The following is a 25,658-nucleotide window of genomic DNA, read 5'->3' on the forward strand; positions in this document are numbered from 1 at the left end:
CTATTGTTGTAACCAACTGTGTTTGTCCTCATCCTAGGTTCCTAGTTTCAAATCTTGGCTCTATCATCCAACTTTTCTCATTTTGAGTAAATGACTTAAACCTTACTTAGGTTCAGTTCCTTCATATGTAAAATGGAGATAACATTAGTACCTACCTCGGAGGATCATTGGTAGTATTAAATGGCAAAATGCATTCAAAGCAACTAGCGCAGTGCTTGTCACATCATAAGCCCTCAGAACTGTCACCTATTATTAGAAACTCACAGAGAACATGAGCTAGTCAATGCCAAGTGCTAGGTAATTGGTAGAAACAGTCAGCGTACCTAGGAATTACAACGTGGGAGATGCCAAAAGGAAGCTGGTCCTAGAAGGGACGGAATCTGAGCGAGGCCACGAGGGACGGATGGGTAGGATTTTGATGATGAAAATAAGGTAGTAACTGCTACACGTTTTAGTGTGTGCCTCTTTCCTTCTTTCAGCTTACAGCCCCAGGAGCAGCTACAGCAAGATGTAGAGCAGTGCCAACCCACTTTCCCCACATGCAGAAACTGCTATAAAACAGAACTGGCTCCCACCTCTCTGGCTTCAAGTCAGAGTATCTGGAGGCAGAGAGCTGTGCACTGGTTCATGCAGGGCTCTTTCCCAGTCCTTAATGATGTTCAATTTGAACTGTTTTGTTTTGTTTTTTTCATTACTCAGTGTTGCAGTTCTATCACCTTATTCCAAAACAAGGATTTGTTGCTCTTTTAATCTGTGCATTTCAACTTTTTCACCATGTTTTTCAGGCTCCTCTTTCAGAAATGAGTGACAATGAATGGGGAAAACTGTAGAAGGGACTCAAAAAGTTTTGTTTTCTTTTTAATGATTTGGAAGAAAAATGTTAACAGGTTTTCTAATCAGTCAGCTCAGGTTCGGAGAGCAAACACTTCTCAGACCCAATGCTAGAGGATAATTACGGATTGCTCTTTGATGCTCTCAGCAGTCAAGAGAATGGCAACCCTGAGAATTCTTGGGGTCCCCTCTGCTTGCCCACAGAGAAGAGAAGGGAGGAAGAAAGGACGCGAGGGAGGGACGCACTGAGGGATGGAAGGAAGGAAGTCCACAATCTGAGTATAGGTTGAGTATTTCATTTCACCTTTAGGGAGTGCCAACAAATTGTCCAACATATTAACATCAGCTAGTGCAGGCCTTCTCAAAGATTGTTTTGCAAAGCACTGGTTAGCCCTGTGAGAGTCTATAATAAATCGAAGGAAGGGGTCTGCAGTGAAATGGCTGGCAAATGATGGGCAGCCTCCTTCATCTCAGAGATTCACAATGCACATCTGCTTATTTAAGGTTTTGAGAAATTCTGAAATAAAGCTGCTTAACTTTATTTAACTGAGAGTTTCCTAAATTTATTCAGCCATGAGACATTTTTGCATGTAACACCTATTAACCATTGCTTAGAGCTCAACTACCATGGAATACAATATGAAAATTCTCAGAGCAATATTTCTTTACTGTCACTTGTCTTCTTTTGCTTACATTCTGGCACAGATTTATGAAGAAAACAAACCAGCATTTAAAACAGTAGTGCATAAAAAAATGTTTAATCCCCTAGAATTCTACCATCCTAACAAATCAGCTATTTAAAATTTTGCAGTCTTCATAGAAAACAAACCTACGGTTACCAAAGGGGAAGGCTAGGTGGGATAAACTGGGAGTATGGGATTAAAAGATGCACACCACCATGTACAAAATGGATAAACAACAAGGATTTACTGTATAGCACAGGGAACTATATTCAATATCTTGTAATAAACTATAATGGAAAAGAATAAAAAAATATAGATATATACATATATGTATGTTCAGCTGAATCGCTTTGCTGTATACCTGAAACTAACACAATATTGTAAATCAACTATACTTCAATTAAAAGTAAAATATATATATAAAATTTTGCAGTCTTCCCCTCTACAATATTACTCTAAGTATTATCTCCTTTTCTACGTAAGAATTAAAAAGTACAACCTTCCCATTAGACATTCCAGAAAGCCCGAGGCATTTTTTTAATGCATCTTCATTTGGATATTTCTCCTTCATGTTTTCTTTTTAATTCTCGCCCTCTTCGATGAACAGGAGAAAGGTTTTAGCTGAGAAAGACAAACGGAGGGAACACCCCAGGCTTTGAAATTTGGGGAAAACTTTGTTGAGATGCAGGCAAAATATAAAGAACAAAAATCTATGAAGACAAAACCTGGTGTTTTTCACCCCAGTTCATTCATCTTTGCTGAAAGCCTTCACCTCTGGCCTATTCTCACAAACTGTATATTTGCTTTGATAGACTTGAAGGGAAAAAACCCCACACGTATGACATCTCCACATGTCATAACACATTGAGGTTATTGGACCTGTTCCCAGGATGTGTTTATTCTTGTCTGTGTGATAGATTAGATGTAATTTTCTTCCTTAAACAGCTAAGTGCAATTAAGAGGTCTCTGATGATGATCTTAGGTACAGCTCAGATAGAGAATAAATCCTGTGAGTAAATGCTACCACCCTACAAAGCTCACACACGATAGAGGGAGCAGAGAGGGTGCTTCTCCAGGGCTTCCACCGTTAGACCTTCCCAAGGATGATGGAAATACACTCTACTGACCGCACTGCAGGGGTGAATTACCTTCTGCTTTGTCTATCACTAGGGCTCCTCCCAACACCTTCCTGAGTTTAGATAAAAGTCATTGAAATGCTCCAGGAGGTTATACAACTGACTGAAGCAACACCTCAGCTAAAAAAAGAGTTCCAGGACCTTAGGTTTAGGGTAAACTGAAGATAGCAGATAAGCTCATGGTGGCTATGTTCAGCAAGGACTTAGACTTTCACCGTCCTCCTGGACAGCTACCCCAGATGCCCAAGGGTCCAACCTGCCCAAGCTCAAACACATTATCTTCCTATTTTGGCCCTTGGTAAATAATGCTCCCATTCGTCGAATTTACTTGGCCAGAAATCATCCCCCAAATTCCCTCTCCCTTAGCCTGAGGGCTAAGAGATCACCAACTTCTTCTGCTTCTATTAGGTTGAACCATATAAAAATTGCCAGTATTTGACCAGGTTTTGCCCACAAAACAGCAATGCCCCATAGGTCAACCTAATGTATAATTAACGCTTATTGAAGCCATGCCTCTTGCTTTTCATCCCCTCAGCACTTTTCTCATCAAAGGGCTTCATCTCTCATCTGAATTCTCACAACTCCCTCCTAAAGGTCTTTCTGCCCCCAGGCCTTCTTCTACACAATCTTCTGCAGATCTTTCTCTTTGCAGAAATGTAATCATAACATTTCCCTCCTTAAAAACCTTCAATAGATCCCCACAGCCTTGATAACAAAGCATGTTCTTCTTAAACAGAACATACAGAGGCCCTCGTGACCTGCCTTGCTTCCTTCTGCTTCAGGTCACAGCACCCCCGTACTTGGGGCTGGCATTCTACTTAACTCTTTGCTGGTGCCTGAATAGAAAATATTCTTTGGCTTGTCTTCTGGAATGCTCTCCCCTCCGAATCTCCAAACCCCTCCTAATTCTTACTCATGTTTCCAAATCATCTCAGTTATGACATATTCCAGAAAGCCTTCAGTACCCAGCCAGCACTACATGCACACACACACACACACACTCCAGTCTGGGTTAGGGTGCTGTCCCACAGGCTCATCTCATAGCCACAGTAATAACATATTCAACACATATCTCCTCCCTTCACTATACAGTACATTTCTTGAATGCAAGCACTTTATCTTATTCATCTGGGCCTCCCCTGAGCCTAGCACAGTGCCTGGTATGGAGCGTGTGCTTAAAAAATGCTTGATGAAACCATAAACGAATGAATGCATTACAATATTACAGAGAGAATTGGGACGTGTTTGGAAAGGGCATATATATATATATAGATATAGAAAAAGTAAACTTTGGGGTCAGTGCACTTCCCCGAAAGATCAACAACTGAAATTATCTGTCAAATTTTTCTGTAACAAATATTGTTATGCCATTCTCAACTCAACAAAGGGTTTCCAAGCACTAGACAACGGGTTACCTTATTTAAAACCTTCACTTAATATACCTAATCTCAGGACAGCCAAGGTGTGTCCCTTCCAGCTTATTTTAGTGGAACCTGCTCATCTAGGGCTGGGGACTTTCAGAGTCATTTAGCCTAGTCCCATGGTCCTTTATTCTAGTGGTCCCTTATAAGCCTTAAAAAATTAATGCAATTCCTAATCACCTACTTTACCATCAGAGGGCTCTGGACATTGGAGGGAACAGAGTTGATTAGAAGTTAAATTTTTCCAATCTCCTTATATAAACATTTATTTATAAAATATGTCCCAGCATAAAATTTTTAGGGTCCACATGCAGAATAGATTGGAAATAGAAAAGCCATTATGAAGGTTCAACCTTCTAATGTCTCTCTCTGACTATAATCTCTCCTCACTACAATGCATCTTCCAAAAAGCTTGAAGATTTCCTGCCTATGACATAGTCTTAGTTATCACAGCCACCCCTAAAACTCTCATAGCCCTATTGCCCACAAGAGTCAGTCCAAATTTTTCAGCCTAGAACTTTGGGTTCTCTATACCCTGGTTCCAACGTAAATTTTCCAACCATTTCATCTAATATGCCTTAATTCAAACCACTGTCCTTCAGCCAGGTTGGACCACTCTCACTGGCCATGAATGGCCCACATGTTCTACCCCCTGCGCCCATCTCCTGGTAGAACCACATCTGGAAAGCCTGCTTTGTTTCCCTCTGTCTAACAGAATCCTAGCTATTCTTCAGGAAGAATTTTAGGCCCCATCTCCTCCACAATGCTTTCCAGATCTTTTATTTCTCCCTCCTCTGAACTCCTACAACCCATTCTGCCTATTGATGTTATTATCCATAAACTGCTTTGTACTATTTGTTAGCTGTACTTGTGTCTTTGGTTTACCTCCTTAAGTAGCCTGGAAGATCTCTGTGACCCCTCAAACAGCAACTCAGCACCCTGGACTCAGTCGATTCTCAAAAAATATCCACTAATGTGCTTTAACCATGTTAGGAACCTCTTACTAGCTGCTCCTTTGTATCCTAAAGTAAGAATCAGTAGCTGAACTCAAGCTTACAAACTATAATGCCAGTTAGATCCGCCCTTGCCAGATTCCTCTTCAAGAGGAGGCACTAATGCCTCCTATTTGCCCACTTCCCAAGTCAATCCTGACTACACTGGCAGGACTGGCAAACAGCTCACACCCTACAGCGGTGGGGTATCACGTTTGTCTAAAGCCTGGAATCTCTGAGCTTCTACTTTCCATTGCCTCTAAAATGTCTGCATTCTCAATAATCGGGTTTTACCCCGAATCCCAGCCTGTTTTGGCTGTAGCCCCGCTCTCGACAGTTCAGTCTTCCTAGGGTATAGATCTTGGACCCTAAAGTCTTTTTTTTTTTTTTGGCTACACCGCACGGCTTGCGGGATCTTAGTTTCCTGACCAGGTATTGAACCTGGGCCCTCAGCAGTGAAAGCTCAGAGTCCTAACCACTGGACGGCCAGGGAATTCCCTCTAATGTCTAGTCTTTAGCCAAGGTCATGTGCAAAAAGAACTGGATCACCCAGGACCATGGCGCCACAGCCACACTTGAAGCGCTATAATTGACTTGCTGTATTGAAGGGGCCTGCTTGATACTCTGATCTAGACAACTGGCCATACCTCCTCCCTGCCCAGGAACAAGCCCTACAGCCGGGTCAACCCCTCCAGCATGCATCCAACCGGATTTCTCAGCTTTCCCACTTGCCCAGTAGCTCCCAGAATGCCCCCCAGTCAAGCCCTTCAGAGTGTGACAACAGCTGCTGCAGGTAAACCTCCTCAAGTTGCTCCTAGAAGTGAGTCAAGAAATACAAAATAACCCACTAGTCTGTAAGTTCCCCTCTCCAGACTGTAAGCTCTTTGAAGGCAGAATAATTGTCTTATTCATCCCTTTTTTTTTTTTTTGTTATTCGGAGCATCTGACCATTAGATATTTGTTGTAGGAATGGATGGATGAACACAAACACTGCATAGCTCCTTCATTATTATCCAAATTCCAGGCTGCTTTCCTGATTTATTTCTTTTTGAGATCTGAGTACTAAACTGAGGAGGAAAAATCCCATCTCCTGAAGCAAGTGATTTACTTCTAGGTTAATCTCCCTATATTTTTGTGCCTGGGGCTGGTGACAAAGTTTCCCCACAGCAGGAGATAATGTAGACAAGAGGGCGACCGTCTTCTGAGTGACTGTTTTGAATATACTTCTTGCTCTCTTAAGCTGAAGTGCACCACATGCACATAAGGAACCATTACCATGACTTCAATCTTCATTCATATGAGGGTCTAAGTTTTCTCAGGAATTGCAAGAGTATTATTAGAAGATTCCAGTTGAATCCACAGATATTTACTAAATGTCTGATCGGAAGCAGTGAAGTGAGTTTTCAGACATGAGACAAATATCTTCCAAAGAGAGCTCGTATTCTGATGACAAAGGACAAATACGAGAGCCTCCTGGAGCCTGGCAGGAGGAACCGAGCATTTGGCTAGTGATTTCTGAGACTGCGAAGGGGGTCTCACTCACCAGCACAGTAGCCCACGAGGCCGAGGAACTGCTCCTCTTTACAGCTGGTCCTGCAGCTCCCAGCAGCCAGAGTAACATGAGGGTGACAGGAGATGCAGTCAGATTCCGATGGGCCGTGGCACTGCCTGCAGGTGGGGTGGCACTCTAGAAGGTAAAACAAGAACCAGGATTGGAATTAGCAGCTCAGCATGTAAACACACGAAGTACTTAATGTACTCCACAAATTATACTAAGAGCAGACTTCAAATACTAATCATCTTGGGAAGATTCTTGAGCAAGCCTGGCACACCCTTAGGCATTGACCGAAAGACGGCATTTCTAGTGTCAGTGAAAACACTGGCCGTGAACAGAACGTGGAATCTAGAACCACTGAATGAGGGGAACTGGCTGCTCAGCATGACCATCCCCATCTATATAAGTAAGAAAGTTCAGGTCAAAATTACAAAGCAGAAAAGCAAGTGGTAAGACTGTCCCTCTCTAAACTTCAAAGAGCGAGACAGGCAGAAGAGGGAGACATTTTGCTTCTTAGAAATCCCGGGCAGGCAAAGGGGGAACCATCCACAGCAGGGGAAACTAAAACTTCTCACTGGAGTCGGATGCCAGCCGTGCTCTCCCTCCAGGCCACAGCCTGGATGCCTGTTTTAGCAGCAACGCTTAATTAAAATACAAAGAACTGAAAAAGGCCTCTTTCTGGAGGTTACCCTGAGCCATGTTTGAAGTTCAGTCCCTTAGACAAAACTGTCAAAGCGGTTTTCCCCAGAAAAACCACCTAATTACTGAGAGGTACTACACTGAAAAAGAGCAGTGAGTCCCAGTAAGTGTAGGCAATAAAGATAAGGATGGCAAAGAATCAAAGAAGGTTGCAGCTGTGGCTACACTTGTGCTGCCAAGGTGGGCAGCATGGAAGGAGATGGAAGGATTTCTCTGCCAAGGACGAGAAGGTCTGAGCCTGTCTGATTCCAAGAGGAGGGGAGGTGAAGGGCTGGAGCTGGGTAGAGCTTGCTGGAACTGATGACAAAGAATTCCCTTCTGGCACAGAGCTGGTGGGAAGAAAAGGCCCAGAGTTCCAGTAAAGTCAACTGCCTCTCAGGTCTTCTGGCGGGAGGCCAAGGGAAGATAAGGAGTTATAGGGGAAAAAAAAAAAAAAGCAAGCAAGAAAATGAACTGCTGATTAGAAGGCTAGCGTGAACTATCACCTCTTCTACATTCCTGAGCCTCTTAACTTTGCAAACGCACGTCCAAAAGATACGAGCGCTCTCAGGACGATCTCCCACCGCACAGGGCTTCCTCCCTGCCAGAATATTTCCAGTGACCTTGGTGCCCTGCCGCCCGCGGTGCCCTCCATCTGCGGGTTTCAAGCAGGCAGAGGCACAGACAGAGAAGAGGTAGAGCTACTCAGACTTTCCTCCCCAAACAATTCTCCACACACGAAAACCAACTGGGCGAGGGTGAGAGCACATAAGGACAGACCACAGTGTTCAAAGACAACCCCAGTGACAAAGAAACCAGGAACACCCCCCACCACCACCACTGAGCTTGATAGAGTGTTTCAAGTAAAGCAACCCATCAGGGGCCTACAGAGACTAAAAAGCTAGTGGAAGAAGACAATTCCAGGAGGAATATAATAGTGATCTTCAATGGTCTCAATCTGTGTTCGCAGCAAATTTCCTCTTTGGTGTTGGAGGCCAGATGAACCTTACAAGTGTTACTTTATTTCAAAAATATTTTATACATTTACTACCTGTCTTCCGATTCCAGAAACACATACCAAACGATTTCATAACCATGGGCTTTTTCCTGTAAGTTGGCCTCAACACTCTATTTTCAGAAATAAAACCATAATCATAATAGAATGTGTTTTGTCTTGTCTTTTTTTCTGTAGATACAAGAAAACACAGTGCTACAGTAAGGTGCTTAAATTTTAGTATTTTGTCGAGTCCAACAAAAGCCTGCACTAATCTGAACTGGCAATTTCTAGAATCTCTGTCACTGAAATATAAAGGTGCTCTTAAAAACATATCGGACTGGGCTTCCCGGGTGGCGCAGTGGTTGAGAGTCCGCCTGCCAATGCAGGGGACGCGGGTTCGTGCCCCGGTCCGGGAGGATCCCACATGCCACGGAGCGGCTGGGCCCGTGAGCCATGGCCACTGAGCCTGCGCATCCGGAGCCTGTGCTCCGCAACAGTAGAGGCCACAACAGTGACAGGCCCGCATACCGCAAAAAACAAAAACACATATTGGACTGACATGTCAAGGAAGAAAATAAATACTTCTCTCTCCTTTTGCTTTATTAGGCTGCAGCCAGGCGAAGGAGGGCAGAGACCTGCAGAGGCAATGCCAAACGCCTGATCCCACAAAAATGCATGAGAACCTGTGGTAGCTCATCTCCGTGATGAACACCACCATTAAATCCACCCCTCACTGTATGAAGAGGGTAAAGCTGATTCTAATTTTTCATTTCATCCACACTTCCCTATTGGATGAACAGAATTTCACTTGTTCCCCTCACTCCATCCCTTGACTCCTACAAGTTCAAGACAAGGATTCACAGCCCATTCCTAGTCCCCTGGTATGACAAGGTTTCTAATTACCGAGTTGGGTTGCATTATGAAGATAAAACATGGGCACAGGGAATATGCCCCAGCATGTTACATACTCACCTGTACAACTGCCTTCCAGGTTAAAGTACCCATCTGGGCACTGGGAGAGGCACTGCCCATCCAACAGCACGTGGGAAGGCCAGCAGGCTGTGCAGTTATGCGGGCTCTTCCCTGCACACCCAAAACAGGATTGGTGGCAAGCTGGAAGGAAGATAAAGCAGAGGAGACAATCAGGAAAGCCACCATTCGACAAGGACTGTAGCTCTGTCCCTCCTGTTAACATTCCTGCATCAATATAAGTTCTGCGCATTCACTGAGTTTTGTTTCCAAGGACAGGGCACACATCTCACATACTTCTTTCTCAAGGATGTATCCTACAAAGCAAGCATCTGTGGAACCCAGATTAAGAAAGGCATAAATGCCACAAAACGGAAATCACCACTTGCAGAGTCATCCATTTCTTTCTTCCCATGTTCCCATTCTCAGAGAATGTCAGATAAAGAACAGCAAGCCACAACGGGTCTCCTTGTCTCAAGATAGTGCCTCTACCATCACACATCAATGGGCCGCTGACCAGGCTGCGCAAATTAAAGAGAAAGGTGATGGGAGCCTTACTTACTGATTCCACAAAGGTTTAATATGATGTCTACTCTCTGATGGCGACTGAACATACACAGGTGAGAAGAACTGTCCAACATTTCGAGCGGCCCAAACTAGCTGCATCAACAGACACACAAGCATGTAACTGCAATATGATAAATGGGGGATGGAGTATAACAGAGAATAAGAGCATCACATCACAACTCTCTGTGACCTCAACTAAGGTATATAATTTCTCAAGGCTCCCTCTCCGTCATGTATAAAATGAGGGATAAACTATACGTACTGTTGTGGACACTCCAAGGGTTGTTTACCCTGCCTCACTCGTTTCTTCCCACGGAAACCATGATAAAGCCTCTTGCCCACGTCTTCCCCTCGCTCCTTCTGCCTCCTGACCAACTCTAGTGCTTCCCTGTGTGGCCCCCATGTGACATGCCCTTCCTCTTGGGAACTGTGAGTAACAAACTCTCTCTCCTACAGCAATCGTCTCTTGATCTTTTGGCCTCACCGTATCTGAATAATAACAAAATCTACAATTTGAAACAGCCGGTCATTCACCTCCAATCATTCATTCATTCATTTGTTACTAAGCCTCAGGTAGGTCTAGGTGCTGGAGAAACAACTGTAAGACAATGCATGGGATGACTCCATGCATTTCAGGCCACCTTCTCTCCAATGGACAAGATTCACAGCCTGCAGCGACAGTACCTTCAGTCTCCTCTTTGCCTCCTCTGCCCCCTCTATCAAACACCTGGAAGATTTATTTAGAGACCAGCAGCTTGGAAGAGCCAGATGGGATTTGACCCCACTGAGGTCTCCATTTCCACCAACCCCCAATAAAAATGCAAATTTCAATCTTTGATTTATGTGGGGCTGTTACGAGCTAGGATGTCCTGGTTCAGTAGTTTAACTGGCTGTTAAAGTACAAAACTCCCGGTATATGGCTGGTATATGATGCTGTCCTAAACCGTCTCGTGCTCCACCCTGGCACCCTGCTTCATCCATAACCCAGAACCTAAAGGTTTAATACCTGTACCAGGAGGCCTCCAGGACCCAGCTCCTGAGTTAAGGCCAGGACCCATTTGGATTGGGCAGTACACCCCACCTTACTGGTTGATAAAACTCTGATTATCCTCCCTGGATACACTGCAGAACTTTCTATCTGTTCAACAGTATTTATTACTCTATGAAAAACAGAGCCAGAGTTCCACGTTTTAAAATAATTTCCTTTTTTTGTTTTTACATTGCCTCGTTAACAACTCTAATAGCACAAGTCACAGTAATTTTTTTCCAAGTATTTTCAGAATCACTGGGAAAATATTTCCTCTTTAAAAAAAAATAGAATAGCTAAGCAAATATTATAAAGGAGGGGTACACATTAGCTCATTATTTAAGACGTTTAACGCAAAGTGAAACAGCATGTAATAGAAAGTCAGGTGGCAATATTTCAAAAACCAGCTAAATTTATATCGTCAACACAAAGCCTTCCACGATGACGTGGGGAAGCAACACACTTCTACATACTTAAATATATTTGTGATAATACTAATATGTTCATATTAGACTTTACAAGATTGCTAAAATTTCTAGCTCTTCCTGTTATACCTCCTTAATAAATAGGAAATCAAAGCGTATCATCGTGGAATTGAAAACTGGGAGAAGGTGAATTAACGCATTATGAGCACACAACTTATTTCATCTCATTCCATTCGGTCACAAAATCAATGTGATAACCTGGTTCAATGTGAATAAAGATTGTTATTGAATTATACAAAACAAGAAAGCAATGAGGACAAATGAGTTGAAAGGTTGATGGGCCAAGAATTCCAGGAGAAAGGCCCTTTGCCTCCCAGTAGATTTTAGAAATAAGCCTCACTGGACATCCCCACGGCAGACTTCAGAATTGCCTTCGTTAGAAATGTTTAAGAACCAAATAGATAATGAGCTAGTTAGTTGCTGTGTGGCACAGAGGGAAAAAGATATGCTGGGTGACCTTCCTCTCAATGTATTTTTTTCTTTATGATACTCTCTTTCTGCAACTACAGGCATTTGCATCTTTAAAAAAAGCTCATGAAACTTCAATTCTGTGCTGGTTTTGGAAATGTCTACACTATTTCAGTGACTTTTATGAGGGTCTATCATGCTATGGAATGATTTCATAGCAGCAGTTCTGGTTTGAAGTCTAAGATCCTTCAAGGAAGACTAACTCCATTACAGATCTGAAAAAAGTTCTATGAATAATTTCTCCACGTAACACTACATTTTTAGAGAATGGCTTTCCGGTTGATGGCTGAGTATATTTCCGAAAAAGCATAACTGAGCTGCTTAAGCACTAATAGTGTCAGTACTAAAAGTGTCCTCAGATGGTTGTAAATTCCAGTCAAGCTGACTCCGGTAAAAATTTTACCCCAAAAAATTAAAACATATCAATTTTTTGTTCATTCTATTTTCTATTTAAATTTCAGACAATGAACACTACTACATTTTTTTTCTTTTTAATAACACAAAAAGTGGGCCAGCATCCCAATTTTCATATATAAAATTTCCTGGCTTTTCAAGTCAAAATAATTTTTGGAGGTAGACGTCTTTCAAATTATGATGTAAATATCAAAATCCTCTAGGATATGCAGTAGGAATACTGTGATGAGGGATGAACGTTAAAAGGAGTGAAGTCAAATAAAATCGCTCTCCCTCTTTCCCTCACCCTTCTTTTCCTTCTTTCTTTTTTTAATGAACATGATCTAACCTACCTCCCCAACACCGCACTAGATTGGGAACCCTTAAAGAGTAAAAATCACATCTCCATCTCTGTGACTCCCGCAATACCTGTCCCAGGCATGTCACAGGTTCTCAGTAAATAAGTTTCTGCTGACTGAAAGGGTGGGCAAGTAGGAAGGTGGGGGGGGGGGGCAGGGTAGGTGGATGGAAACACTGGCAGACACTTCTAGGTCTCCTTTCTCTTTGATCTTTTCTTTTCAGCCCTTCTCTGTTTACGTCATGAATACTGGAGCTTCCCAAAATTGTACCCTCTGCCCTTTTCTTCTCACTCTTGGGCAAACATCCATAGCTTTAATGATGACCTCCATGCTGGTGAGTCCCAGATTTATGCGTACAGCTCTGACTTTTACCCTCAACTCTAATTGCATAAATCTAACTGCCTAAGGGATATCTCTGCTTGGTGTTTCACCGGTATCTCATATTCCTCATTCCCCCAATACTACCAGTATCCATTTCCAAGCTCAATCGCTATCTACTTGTTATAAATTATGGCATCACGTTCCCTCTGTCCAAACTGTACTCACTATCCACCTCCAGCCCAACATCCTACCCCCTACCTGGTCTTCCCTTTGTATTCCCTGGCTCACCTTTACCCCACCATTCACCAAGACACTCATGCTGAGATCCTTAAGACTTCTACTTTTCCATCACCACAACACAGCCAAGGTAGGTTGACTTGCACTTCATAAATCTCTGTCTAATATCCCAATTTAACCACCCCCATGGCCCGTCAGTGTAGACCTTCAACGTCACTCCTGATGTGGATTAGTAAATCAGCAGCTTTCTAACCAGCCCCACTGTTTCTCCCAACCTACCTGCCACACCACGGCCAGAGAGATCACTATAAAATGCAAACTGACCAAATTATTCCCCTACTTAAAATCTTTCACTGGTTCTCTAAAAGCTGTAGCATCTAAACTCCTGAGCACAGCACAGCCCTTCAAGACAGGACTCACCCCCGTGTCTCCAGTATCACTCCCTACAACTCACCCCTTTGGACTTTATACTGCAGGAGTACCAAATGCATGATATGCTTCTCCAGACACGCCATGCCTTTGCGCTTGCTGTGTCCCTGGCCTAGAATGCCCTTTCCCACCTTCTTCCCTGGTGAATTCCCATTAATCCTCCACAGCCGGATGATGTGGTTTTCCTTTGCAAATCTTTCCTCATACCCTCTCCCCGCGACAGTCAGTCTCCTTGTTTGTGTTCTTCCTGTATTTTGTGCCTACAGCCATTACAACCTGTATCATGTTCTTTTAATTACTTGTTCAGTGTCACTCTTCTCAACTTGATCACGCTTTCCTTAAGGTGTGGTCTGTATCTTTTTCGTCTTTCTATCCCCAAAGCCTAGCACACCCATGCTATAAAAGCAAGAAGGGGAAAGTGAAGCAGATGGAACATTTCTAGAAGGCATGCATTTGTACAGCTATGTCAGCACTCCAGGGAGTACATTAAAGACCGTTGCTTAATACAGATGCTACGTATCTTATTCAATTAACGCGAGGGAATCCCAACTTCATAAATAGTAACATACTCTTAAACAGAGCACGCCGACCCCTCCCCATTTATTTCTTTAATTAAAGGTCTGTGCCTTAAGGCCTTTGGTGAATCTTAAGAACTAAATAGATCAAAATACCACAGTGTACTTTATTTCTTCCCATTCACCCAAAGCAAGTTAATTAATTAATCAAAGTAATCAATGAATTTTCTTATTTAAAAAAAAAAGAAATGGGCATTCTGGTCCAAGATGGCAACATAGGGGGCTCCTGAATTCACTTCCTCCCATGGTCATACCAAATTTACAGCTGCACACAGAACAATTCCCTCTAAAAGAAATCCAGAAACTAGCTGAGCAACTCCTACACATTAGATGAATGAGGGGAAAGAAAAAGACAAAAACCCACATCAAAACGGGTAGGAAGGCAGAGACATACAATCAGGAGGGAACTCACAACGCCCAGCTTCTCCCTGAGGAGTTAAGGGTTTACAACTAACATCTAGCATCCCAACTTTAAGACTTCCACCTGAGAAATGGGACCCCAAAACTCTAACTCTGAAAGCCAAAAGGGCTTGAATCCAGAAAACCTCAAGGACTAGAGCATACAAAGAAACAGTTCTTCACAAGCTGCCTAGGATTTGCGGTGGTTGTGTCCCCCCAGGGTTCAGGGCAGAGGCAACAGTCAGAAATGCCCATCTCCCAGTCTTTTCCTGAAAGAGACGTATTTGCATACATTAAAAGCTGCAGCCTGAGGGTCAGGCTTCTACTTCAACACACACGTAGAGGCTGAGTGCCTGCAATCCTCTTCTGAGACCTGGGCGCGAGGTCAAGCCCTCCCTCTGCCTGGCTCCAGGTCACTCTTTCTTCCTGGAAAGAGCCTGTGTGCACTTCCAGGGCCCTGGCTTTTGTGGCTGCTGCCCAGAGGACACACCCCTTGACGGCCAGACTCTGGTGATCAGCAGGGCTTGAGTACGTGAATTTAGTTAGGACTGTAGCAAACAGAGGAACAGTTCTTAACTGGCTACCCATGCCCTCGGGGCTCAGTGCAGAGGGAGTGGACAGAAAACCCACCTCCCAGTCTTTCTCTGAAAGAGGTTCATTGGCACAATTTAGAAGCCGTTGCAGAAGGGTCCAGATCCAATCAGACAGCATCTAGATGCTGACTGAGATCCTCCCTTTTGAGACAGGGACAGGGCTTTGCACACCCTCACCTACTGGGTGCCACTGAGAACAAAGAAAGTGACTTGGACAATCACAAAAGTTTAAGACACAGCCAAGAGCTAGAGCGAGGCTGAATGATAAGGTTCAGACAACAGACTGGTGATTGTTGGGGGGGTAGGGAAGGCTGAGGGGAGGGGAAATGAGTGAAGGTGGTCAAAAGGTACAAACTTCCAGTTATAAGATAAATAAGTCCTGGGGAATCTAATGTACAGCATGGTAACTATAGTTAACAATACTGTGTTGTGTTTTTGAAAGTTGCTGAGAGTAAATCTTAAAAGTTCTCATCACAAGAAAAAAAATTGCAACTATGTGAGGTGATGGATGTCAACTAAACCTACTGTGGTGATCATTTTGCAACATAAACATATATCAAATCATTATGTTGTACAGCTTAAACTAATACAATGTTATATGTCAATTATATCTCAATAAAACTAGAAAAAAAATGCATACCAAACCTGTATTGATTTTGTGCAATTTTGCCCCATGCCGTAAGATCCGTCTAAGGAGGCAATACTGTCTTCAAGACGGAAAAAGAAGGCTTGGAAAAATTTAGTTGCTAAAATCTCCCTGATGTTTCCCTGACCAAAGCTCTGTGATCATTCTAAATTTAATGAAAAGCCAGCAATGCAGGAATGGGGGCCACTGGGATGTTTATTATCTCTGCATTCTTTTTTGAAGCCCAATGTTTCTACTGACATAATACATTAGAAAATATGTAGGTAAAATTCATTATTGTACTACAGAGTTCATTTTAATTTTTTTATTAAATACTTATTTATTTGGCTGTGCCGGGTCTTAGTAGTGGCATGCGGGATCTTTCTTTTTAGTTGTGGCATGCGGGATCTTTCTTTTTAGTTGTGGCATGCGGGATCTCGGTTCCTGACCAGGGATCAAACCCGGGCCCCCTGTATTGGGAGTTGGGAGACTTAACCACTGGACCACCAGGGAAGTCCCCAGAGTTCATTTTTAAAATAAAACTTGTAATTTCCTCAAAATTATATTATCTTGAACCCTCTTGCTGAACTGTATGGGAACTGAAAAAATCCATCATTAATTTGCCACAGAATCAGGGCAATTTATGTGGATAGTCCAATCATCCCAACTATGTCCATATCCCATGCTGCTCCACCACTGCCCAGTTGTTGACATGGTGATTGAGCTGGACCATTAATTGAGATGGCCTGGCCTGAAATTAAATTGTAAAGTTCTAGGGCAAAATGAAGAACAAAGGATCTAGGATGGAAAGAAGGAACTATTTCCTAAGCAACCATGTCCTCTATGAGAGCCCAGGATCCCCCACTGCTAAACTATTCTTTAGTTGGTTCATTCGAAGCCTCACTTTCTTCATCTATAAAATGGAAGTAAATATAAACACACATGATTTCCAATCAAATTCTTGGTTGTATGGAATTTTATAAACAATAAAGTGATATATATATGTGTGTGTGTGTAAATAACTGTAAGAATCTATATCAAAAGTTTAAAAGAGATAGAAGATAGAAGGGTTATAGGTAGGATTTACAGATAAAATAAAGGACACCTAGTTAAATTTGAATTTCAGATAAAGAGTGCAAAATATTTTAGAATATCTCAGGTAATACTTGGGCATACTAAACATTTCATTTTTTATGTGCTAAATATTTTTATTTCCTAATCCTGTATTTTTTATATAAATCATCTTCCTGATTTACTAAGTAAATCATCTTCCTGATTTACTATGAGGCTTTTCCTTATATGAAGAATAGATCATGATTTAAATAAAAGAATCAAATGTGGATCTAGTTAAGACAGATTTTTAGCAAATAACCGTGATCATATTTTTTTCTCCTTTGACATTTTGACATGATAAATTATCTAATATCTCAATATGAGGTGATTTATACAGTATTAAAATAAGCTTATATAAACATTAAAACTTTTAACATAGTTCTGAATTCAACTTGATCTTTTTAAAGGAATTTTATCTAGAATCTATAGTTTTTTCTTTCTAATGCTCTAACTTTGGCATTAGTGTTATGCTGGACCAAAAAGCAAGTGTATTCTAAAATATACTATCTTTTTCTATGCTCTGGGATTTTATAATTTTATAAGATTTATTTATTTGGGTTTTAGATGGTTTTAATAACTCACACATTAAACTGTCTAAGCTTAGTCCTCTTTCTGAGGAAGTTCTTTGTTAACCTTTTCCATTTTATGTATGACTTTTGATTTACTCAGGCTTTCTATGTCTTCTTGGGCTGATTTTGGCAATCAATCTTTTCCTTTAAAGTAATTTGATGGAGGCTTTCAAAATTTTTAGCATTGAATTTTACATCAGATTTTTAAAAAATCCTGTATTTGTATTTGCTAAATCTGGGAAACCTAGTAATAGATGTTTTTGGTTTTTTTGTCTATTTTTTTTAAGTTTCTGTAATATGTAAAATGCATGCAATGAGAAGAAGTAAAAATTAGGATTTTTTAAAAACTGCTATCGTTAGAAAGAAGTTACACCAGTGATATGATAAAGTGGTATAGTTATCCTTCTTTTTTTTTTGCGGTACGCGGGCCTCTCACTGTCGTGGCCTCTACTCATTGCGGAGCACAGGCTCCGGACGCACAGGCTCAGCGGCCATGGCTCACGCGCCCAGCCGCTCCGCGGCATGTGGGATCTTCCCAGACCGGGGCACGAACCCGTGTCCCCTGCATCAGCAAGCGGACTCTCAACCACTGTGCCACCAGGGAAACTCTCCTTCTTTAGTTAGAGACTTTGCTTACTCAAACTATGGTCTGTGGACCAGGAGTATCAACCTCACCTGGAACATGTTATAAACGCGGAAGCTCAGAACCCACCCCAGACCTACGAAATCTGAATCCACGTCTTAACAAGATTCTCAGGAGTTTCCTTTGAGAAGTTCTGCTCTACAGAGAGACCTCAACCAAAAACTGGGTCTTCAAAATAGTTGAATCCCTTAAATGAAAAAAAAAAAAAAATCCTCAGCAAGAGTGGAAGGAGAACTTCTGCCCTTTTATATAATCTCAATTATATAAACTTCTAAAAAATCCTAATTTTTATTTCTTCTCATTGCATGCATTTTACATATACAGAAACTTAAAAAATATAGACAAAAAAACAAAAACATCTATTACTAGGTTACCCAGATTTAGCAAATAAAAATACAGGATTTTTTAAAAGGAGAACCTGAGACTGAGTTGAGCAATCTGACCTGATCTTAAGAATACCCATAGGAGAGAGGAGAGGCCTCCCAGTGACAGGAGTCCCAGGTCCTTTCTCCTGTCCATCCACCCTGGGCTGCCCAGTCACTAAATGACTCCAGAAGTCACCAGTCACATAAATTACCATGAGAATAGTGCCCCTGAGTTGGGCGACGTAGGGGTCCCTACCCAGCTCTGCCCTGGAGACCTCATTTAGACTCGCACCAGCTCCCAGAGGCATGGAAACTTAGTGGGGAAGATGAATGAAAAAGTAAGGGATGGTCCTTGATCTTGTTCTGGAAGGCCTGGTTTTTTTTTTTTTTTTTTTTTTTTGCGGTACGCGGGCCTCTCACTGCTGTGGCCTCTCCCGTTGCGGAGCACAGGCTCCGGATGTTCAGGCTCAGCGGCCATGGCTCACGGGCCCAGCCACTCCGCGGCACGTGGGATCTTCCCGCACCGGGGCACGAACCCGTGTCCCCTGCATCGGCAGGCGGACTCTCAACCACTGCGCCACCAGGGAAGCCCAGGCCTGGTTTTTATTAATTTGTTTTGTTTTATTTGTGCAAGGCTACTGACAGGTGTTTCTTGGGGTTTTTGTTTTAGAAACTAGAATCTGTCAATGCTAGTGAGTAATCAGTTAAACAGGTGAGATGAACTCTGGATAAAATTACTGAAGTCCGGGGCTTCCCTGGTGGCGCAGTGGTTGAGAGTCCGCCTGCCGGTGCAGGGGTTCGTGCCCTGATCTGGGAGGATCCCGCATGCCGTGGAGCGGCTGGGCCCGTGAGCCACGGCCGCTGAACCTGCGCGTCCGGAGCCTGTGCTCCGCAACAGGAGAGGCCACAGCAGTGAGAGGCCCGCGTACCTCAAAAAAAAAAAAAAAAAAAAAAAAAAAAAAATTACTGAAGTCCTTCTTTCAGCTAATACTCAAGATTAATATTTAAACATGTACAATTTTGGCGGACTACTGAAAGCACCTCCAAATTATCTTCTACAATTAGTGACAGATTTTATTTCGTACCAGCAATTCTAGCTACACTTTGAAAACACAGAGGCTGTGTATAAAAGAAGCATAAAGTCAAAGCTCCATCTTCTGAAGTACCCAAGTTCATTTCTGAGAGTGAACCAAAAACGCAGGAAAAACACATGCAGGTTTCTGTCCCATCTCACCAAAGTGCTTCTGCTTGGGAGCCTACCTCAGCCCACCCCTCTGTCTTCCCCACCTCCCTCATGTGGATTTCATAGTACAGACCACTAGCTAAGTGTATGTCGTGGGTTTCGTTGCTGCTGTTGTTATTCATTTATTATTTTCCGTTTCTCTCACTAGAATATAAATTCCATGAGAGCAGGGATTTCATCTGACTCATTCACGAGGGCACCCCAAGTCCCTAGAAAATGCCTGGCACCCAGGGGATACTCAGGAAACATTTGTAGAAGGAATGAATAAAGGCAGACTGTTCTCCAGCTGATAATAAGCAATATTCTCTTTGGTCACTGTTTGTTAATTTTATATTTTTTCATCCTTCAATCCCAGACTTGGATCTTCGTCAAATATCTTGAGTAAATTTGCTTCATCTTCCTCCAGATAATTCCTGGGTTTGTCATGTAGCTCAGAGTAGAAACTTTTATAATAACTTCTGACAATTTTCAGATTCTAAAGTAAATTGCTTCTTCCTGTAATGCATCTGCCTCTCACTTTCATTAGCTGTGGTAATATGCTAATCCCTCTGTGCTGCAGTCTCAGAGAAAGGAAGAGGGAGAGTTCCAGAAAACAGTTGGTTTTTTTTCTTCTTTATAGAAAAGCACTTGAGATGAAAAGGTCTGTAAAAATCAACTCTCAGTGGCACACACAAAAACTCCAACATTTTAAAACGTTCCTTAAAGAGGAGAGGGTATTTCTCGTGTGTGTGAGAAGGCGTGCCCAATGCATTCTCACAGGGCTCCCAGGCCTGAGTTCTGAGACGAGGCTTCGGCAGAATTGAAAATGGAACAGATTGTGGGAAGGCAGAAAGGTTGCCAGAGATACGGGACGAGTGACAGGAAATACATCAATGAACACACTTAATACTCAGGTAAGGTTGGTAACAACTGGTGGTTGCACTCAGTTTCCCAGTGGAATCTTGGGCAACTCAATTAACCTCTTTCTACCACATTCTCATCACTAATAAATTGAGTACAACAATCTCCCTAGCAGAGATTGCATGGGATTTGGTAGTAAATGTGAGTAGAGAGCTATATGTGTGATACCTAACAATATTGTGTGAATAAGCATAAAATCTCGGGGCTGCAAGGTCCTCAAGAGGTCAATCTAGCCCTTTCACAGGGGACCATAATTAAATCATTCCAGAGGGATTAGATTCTAATCTTTTTTAAAAGGTGTCTGTAAAAGGGATTCCCAGAACATTCCCCTTGGTCAAGGATGCTTTCGGAAATTTAAGACGTCTCAACCCTACAGCATTGTAATGCTGTGCTTTTGCCCCTTCGGCGACCATATTATAGTAGCACGCTGGTGTAGTGCATGGCTACTGGAGCCTGGCTGACTCAGGTCCCCACTGGACTCTACTCTGTACTGGCTACATGACACTGAGCAAGTTACAGCCTTAACTTCTTCTAACCTAAGTTCCTTCACTGACCCCATAAGGCTAGTATCAGGACCTAGTGGGAAAAAAAAACAAATAAGGCACTTCTCACAGTGTCTGCATCATGGTGTGCACCAAATCAACAGGAATACTATTTTCTGGCTGAATAACCCTGGTTACTCTAATTTATATTAACAACTTTTTTTTTTTTTTTTTGGTACATGGGCCTCTCACTGTTGTGGCCTCTCCCGTTGCGGAGCACAGGCTCCGGACGCGCATGCTCAGCGGCCATGGCTCACGGGCCCAGCCGCTCCGCGGCATGTGGGATCCTCCCAGACCGAGGCACGAACCCGCGTACCCTGCATCGGCAGGCGGACTCTCAACCACTGCACCACCAGGGAAGCCCAACAATTTAACTTTTAAATTGTTCATTATTTTTGTTTCTCTTTTCTGATCCCTCTCTAAATTCCCTATTTTTCATTTTTAAGAAAGTGATCAAAATCATAGGAGGACATTAACCACTCTGAGTAACCTGGGAAGATTTCTTCTTTATTTGTCCTAGGATCAGAAGGGAAGGCTGTGTGGTGTGCGCTTTGGGAAGGCATTGGGACTCTTAGTGACAAAGATTCCCATATTTTGTAAGTGGCTGTGGAAACAGAGCCACGAGAGTTTAAGGGACCATGGAAATTTTGGGCAGTGCATATATGGGTGGAAACCAGCATGTCTGGGGACTAGAGACCCTCCCCGAATTTTAGACACCATGTAAAACCCCTGGAGCCTGGTGCATCCCAGGGAGCAGTGGGTTACCCTTATAATGTTCGTGAATACCTGAGTATATGGACCGAAATTTATCCCAAGTGATCATGGGGGCTTTACAATTTACCAAGCACTTTCACACACTGCACCTCCTTTGATCCTGGCAAAAAGCTTGTGCGAGGGCTTCCCTGATGGCGCAGTGGTTGAGAGTCCGCCTGCCGACGCAGGGGACAAGGGTTCGTGCCCCGGTCCGGGAGGATCCCACATGCCACGGAGCGGCTGGGCCCGTGAGCCATGGACGCTGAGCCTATGAGTCCGGAGCCTGTGCTCCGCAATGGGAGAGGCCACGACAGTGAGAGGCCCGCGTACCGCAAAAAAAAAAAAAAAAAAGCTTGTGTGAAAGATAATTATCCCTATTCTAATGCTGTGGATGCAAAGGCTTAGACAGCTGAAGTGTCTGGCCTGGGGTCTCTGTATTCCAATTCTGCATATTTCTACTCTGCAGTATAACTCACCGTGTCCAAAATCTTTTAACCTAACCTTGAAATCCAGCATTTCCATGTGGGAGTACATTCCAATGTAAAATTGAAGCCACTTTAAATTTTAAGCTTGTAATACAAAATTGAGTCTGCAGTATGCTTACAGTTACGTTGCAAAAATAAAAACTCAAAGCGTACAGGAAAAAAGACTCAGATATATTATAGCAAAATGGTAAAGGCAACTGGGTTTAGCTGGTAGATGGTGGGCAGACTACTTTTTTACTTTTTTCTACATTCAAAATTTTCCTTAATGAACATATGTTTACAATGAAACATATAAGTAGAATTGTTTTCCAAGTAGCTTGAGAGTTAAAAATTTCATCCAACAGCAAGGAACGTTCTTGTAGGAGCAGAGCGGGGCCTCCCCTACCTCCCAAGAAATGATATGTATCTCCCCTTCATCTCATCTTCAACCATTTATAGATGACCCAGCTCTGAGTCAAATTATTCAGGATGGCATCAATTCTCTGTAGACGATATGCCAAAACGATGGCAGGAATCACTTCTAAATTTTGACAGAAGTCCAGATTTTGCCCTGAAGAGACCAATTCATATTAAGAGTAGCAAATTGTACAAATAATAAACGGAATTCTACAATGAGTTCTGGGTCTGTCTCGGTTACTCATACTGTCTCTGAAAGAACTCTCACCAGGAATTTCTGAGAGTGTACCTCTGGGGGCAGCGGGGTAAAAGCAACTAGCTCTTTAAGATCACCTATTACGCACAAAGGGAAGGAGGACATCAGTGGGGGCCACTCTTCTGCATGTCGGTCTTCTGCTCTAGCCACAAGCATCCAGGAGCCACTGATCTTCTGGCTTTGGTCCCACCTCACAGGATCCCTCAAGAGGTAAGCCCAGAAGCTACCTAACATTTCCTCAAATCAGGCTTACTTACCTTCACACAGCCCAGTGTTCTCCAAGTAAAACTGGGCTCTGCACTGGGACAGACACTCGCCAGAGGTGATGTTTGCCCCAGAGAGCTGCTCAATGTGCAATCCTTCCTCTGGCTTCTTACACTGGGTGCACTGAGAGCTCTCTGGACCCACACAAGTCAGGCAAGAGGAATGACAGCCTGCCAAGAGGAATAAAATGCAGGAAAAATCCAAGGATCAGATAGATGTTGCAACCAAGGGGAGTCCCTAATGAAGTCAAAATCACTCAGAAAAGTGCACCAGATACATCTTTTCAGGAAACTGTTTTTCTAATGTTCTATACAAAGCCCAAGGTGATAATAACAATATCTGTGAGAGGCCAAATGAGGGTGATGTTAGCTAGTCACATCTCTCAGGTCCTGGAAGGGCTGCCAGGCTATATCATGGGGAGTGGGGGAAAGAAAAAGCAAACTGGACAATATTGGCTTGGTTCTCCAGAGATTCACATACGGTGGATGACGATTTAACATTACAGCCTCAGTTTTCATGGGAGATTTTAAGAAGCATTCCTATAAGGTCCGTTACTGTATTTTGTGCAAAAATGGTACTTGTGTTACTGTCCATTACGGCATCCATCACTCACTATAGAGGGGTCCAGGCAACAAATTGATCTTAGAATTTATGTGAGGAAAGGCTGCTTTTCTAGACAAGGAAGAGGCCCCTTTAGAGCAGCAGCAAGCATTTGACAATCCATCCCAGGTTCTGGTTTTCCTTGGCTACTGGTGAAGATCAGAGCCAAAGAGAGTACTCGAAATCTCTCCTGCCCACATTCTGATATAATGACCTCTACTGTCCTTTAAAAGATTCTCTAAATTTTCTTTTTCAGAATATCTATTGCAGCATCCCTGTTTTAAATATATTTTTCTTGTAACTATTCTCACATTCTTTTCCAAGGTGCCCTACGTATAAGTAAACATAAATTAACCTTTTACTTAATTCAAGTGTTTGCTCCCAATGTTCTAGTTTCAAAAGGCTCAAATGAGACTGTCCTCCCAATGAGCCCAAAGCCTTTTTGGCAAACAGCTATTGAAGAGTTTCCACTTTACTTAACCCAGAGGCATTGCTAGTAAGTCTCAGTTTGCTCAACAGTGTCATTAACAAAAAGAAGTTCTTCAGGGAAAAACAAAATGAAGACTAAGAAAAACATTAGCAATGGTCAGAGAACAGAAAAAGAAGGAAATAAGAGTTGGGTTGTTTTAATGTACCACGGTAAAGGGAATGACATTCCTCTCAAGAATGGCCAGAAAAATCATACCCTTTTGAGTGTCTTCACAAATATTCAAATGTGATTTTTCAGATTATCCCTTGGTAATAAAAAAAAGCATATAATGCATACATAACCATATAGGATACACTAGAGGAAAAGTTGCCCCAAAAAGTAACTTATATCTATGTCCTTGTGATGGGAAAGTCTCTCAAGAATGATGGTGACACCAGTGATACCTTTGCAGATCCCGTGGTCAGGGTAGAAGCCCTCTCCACAGCTGGGCAGACAGTGACCTTGGCGCAGGGCCTGGGGGTAGATGCAGGCTGTACAGTGAGAGGCCGAGGGTCCTGAGCAGCTGGCACACGAGTTGTGACAAACTGAGGAAGAGAGGAAGAGGGGAACACAATGGGACCGAGGCGACTAGGGTGCCTACTTCTTGGCCAGGCTCCTTATGTGCTAGGAAGCCCTCTCATCTATCACTCAATCCCCCTTCAGCTGTTGCACAAAATCAAGAGATATATGTGTTCGAAGGTGGTTATAGCACCAGAACTGCCCACATTGCCCCTTTATCCATCTTTCACCGTGTTCTATCAATTATTTATTAGCTACCCTTTATGTATGTTTGTATTAAGTGTTTTATACATATTGCCACTTTTAACCTTCATAGCAACATTATGAGGTAGGTATTATTAACCCCATTTTAAAGATGAGAAAACTGAGGTCTTGGGGGGTTAAAAAATTTACTCAAGATCACAGAGTTAATTAGCAGCAGAGCTGGGATTTAGCCCTAGGTCTGTCCGAACCTAAAACTCCCATGTGAATAGGGAAGAGGGGAACGTTCATGGGTCTGGATGTTGGGAGCACTGGGATTCTGATGGGCCTATTCCCTAACTTATGCCCTTAGCCAAGTCTGGGTCTCCCCAGGCCTAGTTTCCTTGGCATATGTATGGCAAGAGGTTGGACTAAATGGTCATTTAAGACATTACAACTGGACATTTTAGGATTCTAAGTAAGAATTATATTACAGAATCTGACCACTATGTATGGCAATGTGAGGCATGCGTCTCTGCTGCTTTTGTCCTGGTTGGTAACAGTGGGACATCTCTGGCTCCAAGAGGCAGATGGTACCATGCTGTCCTAAGGGACAGGAGT

At 42.8% G+C, this 25,658-nt stretch overlaps 1 protein-coding gene across 1 annotated transcript in view; it reads right to left on the reverse strand.

Moving 5' to 3' along the window:
* Positions 1 to 25,658, reverse strand: part of FRAS1 (Fraser extracellular matrix complex subunit 1) — a 459,773-nt gene that overhangs the window by 182,067 nt on the left and 252,048 nt on the right. Inside the window, exons 17-20 of the mRNA XM_082652906.1 lie at positions 24,743 to 24,883; positions 23,263 to 23,439; positions 9,266 to 9,406; positions 6,607 to 6,750 (exon numbers count right to left, since the gene is read on the reverse strand). Of these exons, the coding sequence (XP_082509032.1) occupies positions 6,607 to 6,750; positions 9,266 to 9,406; positions 23,263 to 23,439; positions 24,743 to 24,883 (603 nt within the window). The remainder of the gene's footprint in view (positions 1 to 6,606; positions 6,751 to 9,265; positions 9,407 to 23,262; positions 23,440 to 24,742; positions 24,884 to 25,658) is intronic.

Source organism: Grampus griseus (genome assembly GCF_964374135.1).
Source record: "Grampus griseus genome assembly, chromosome: 4".
In the NCBI taxonomy this organism is placed as follows: Eukaryota; Metazoa; Chordata; class Mammalia; order Artiodactyla; family Delphinidae; genus Grampus; species Grampus griseus.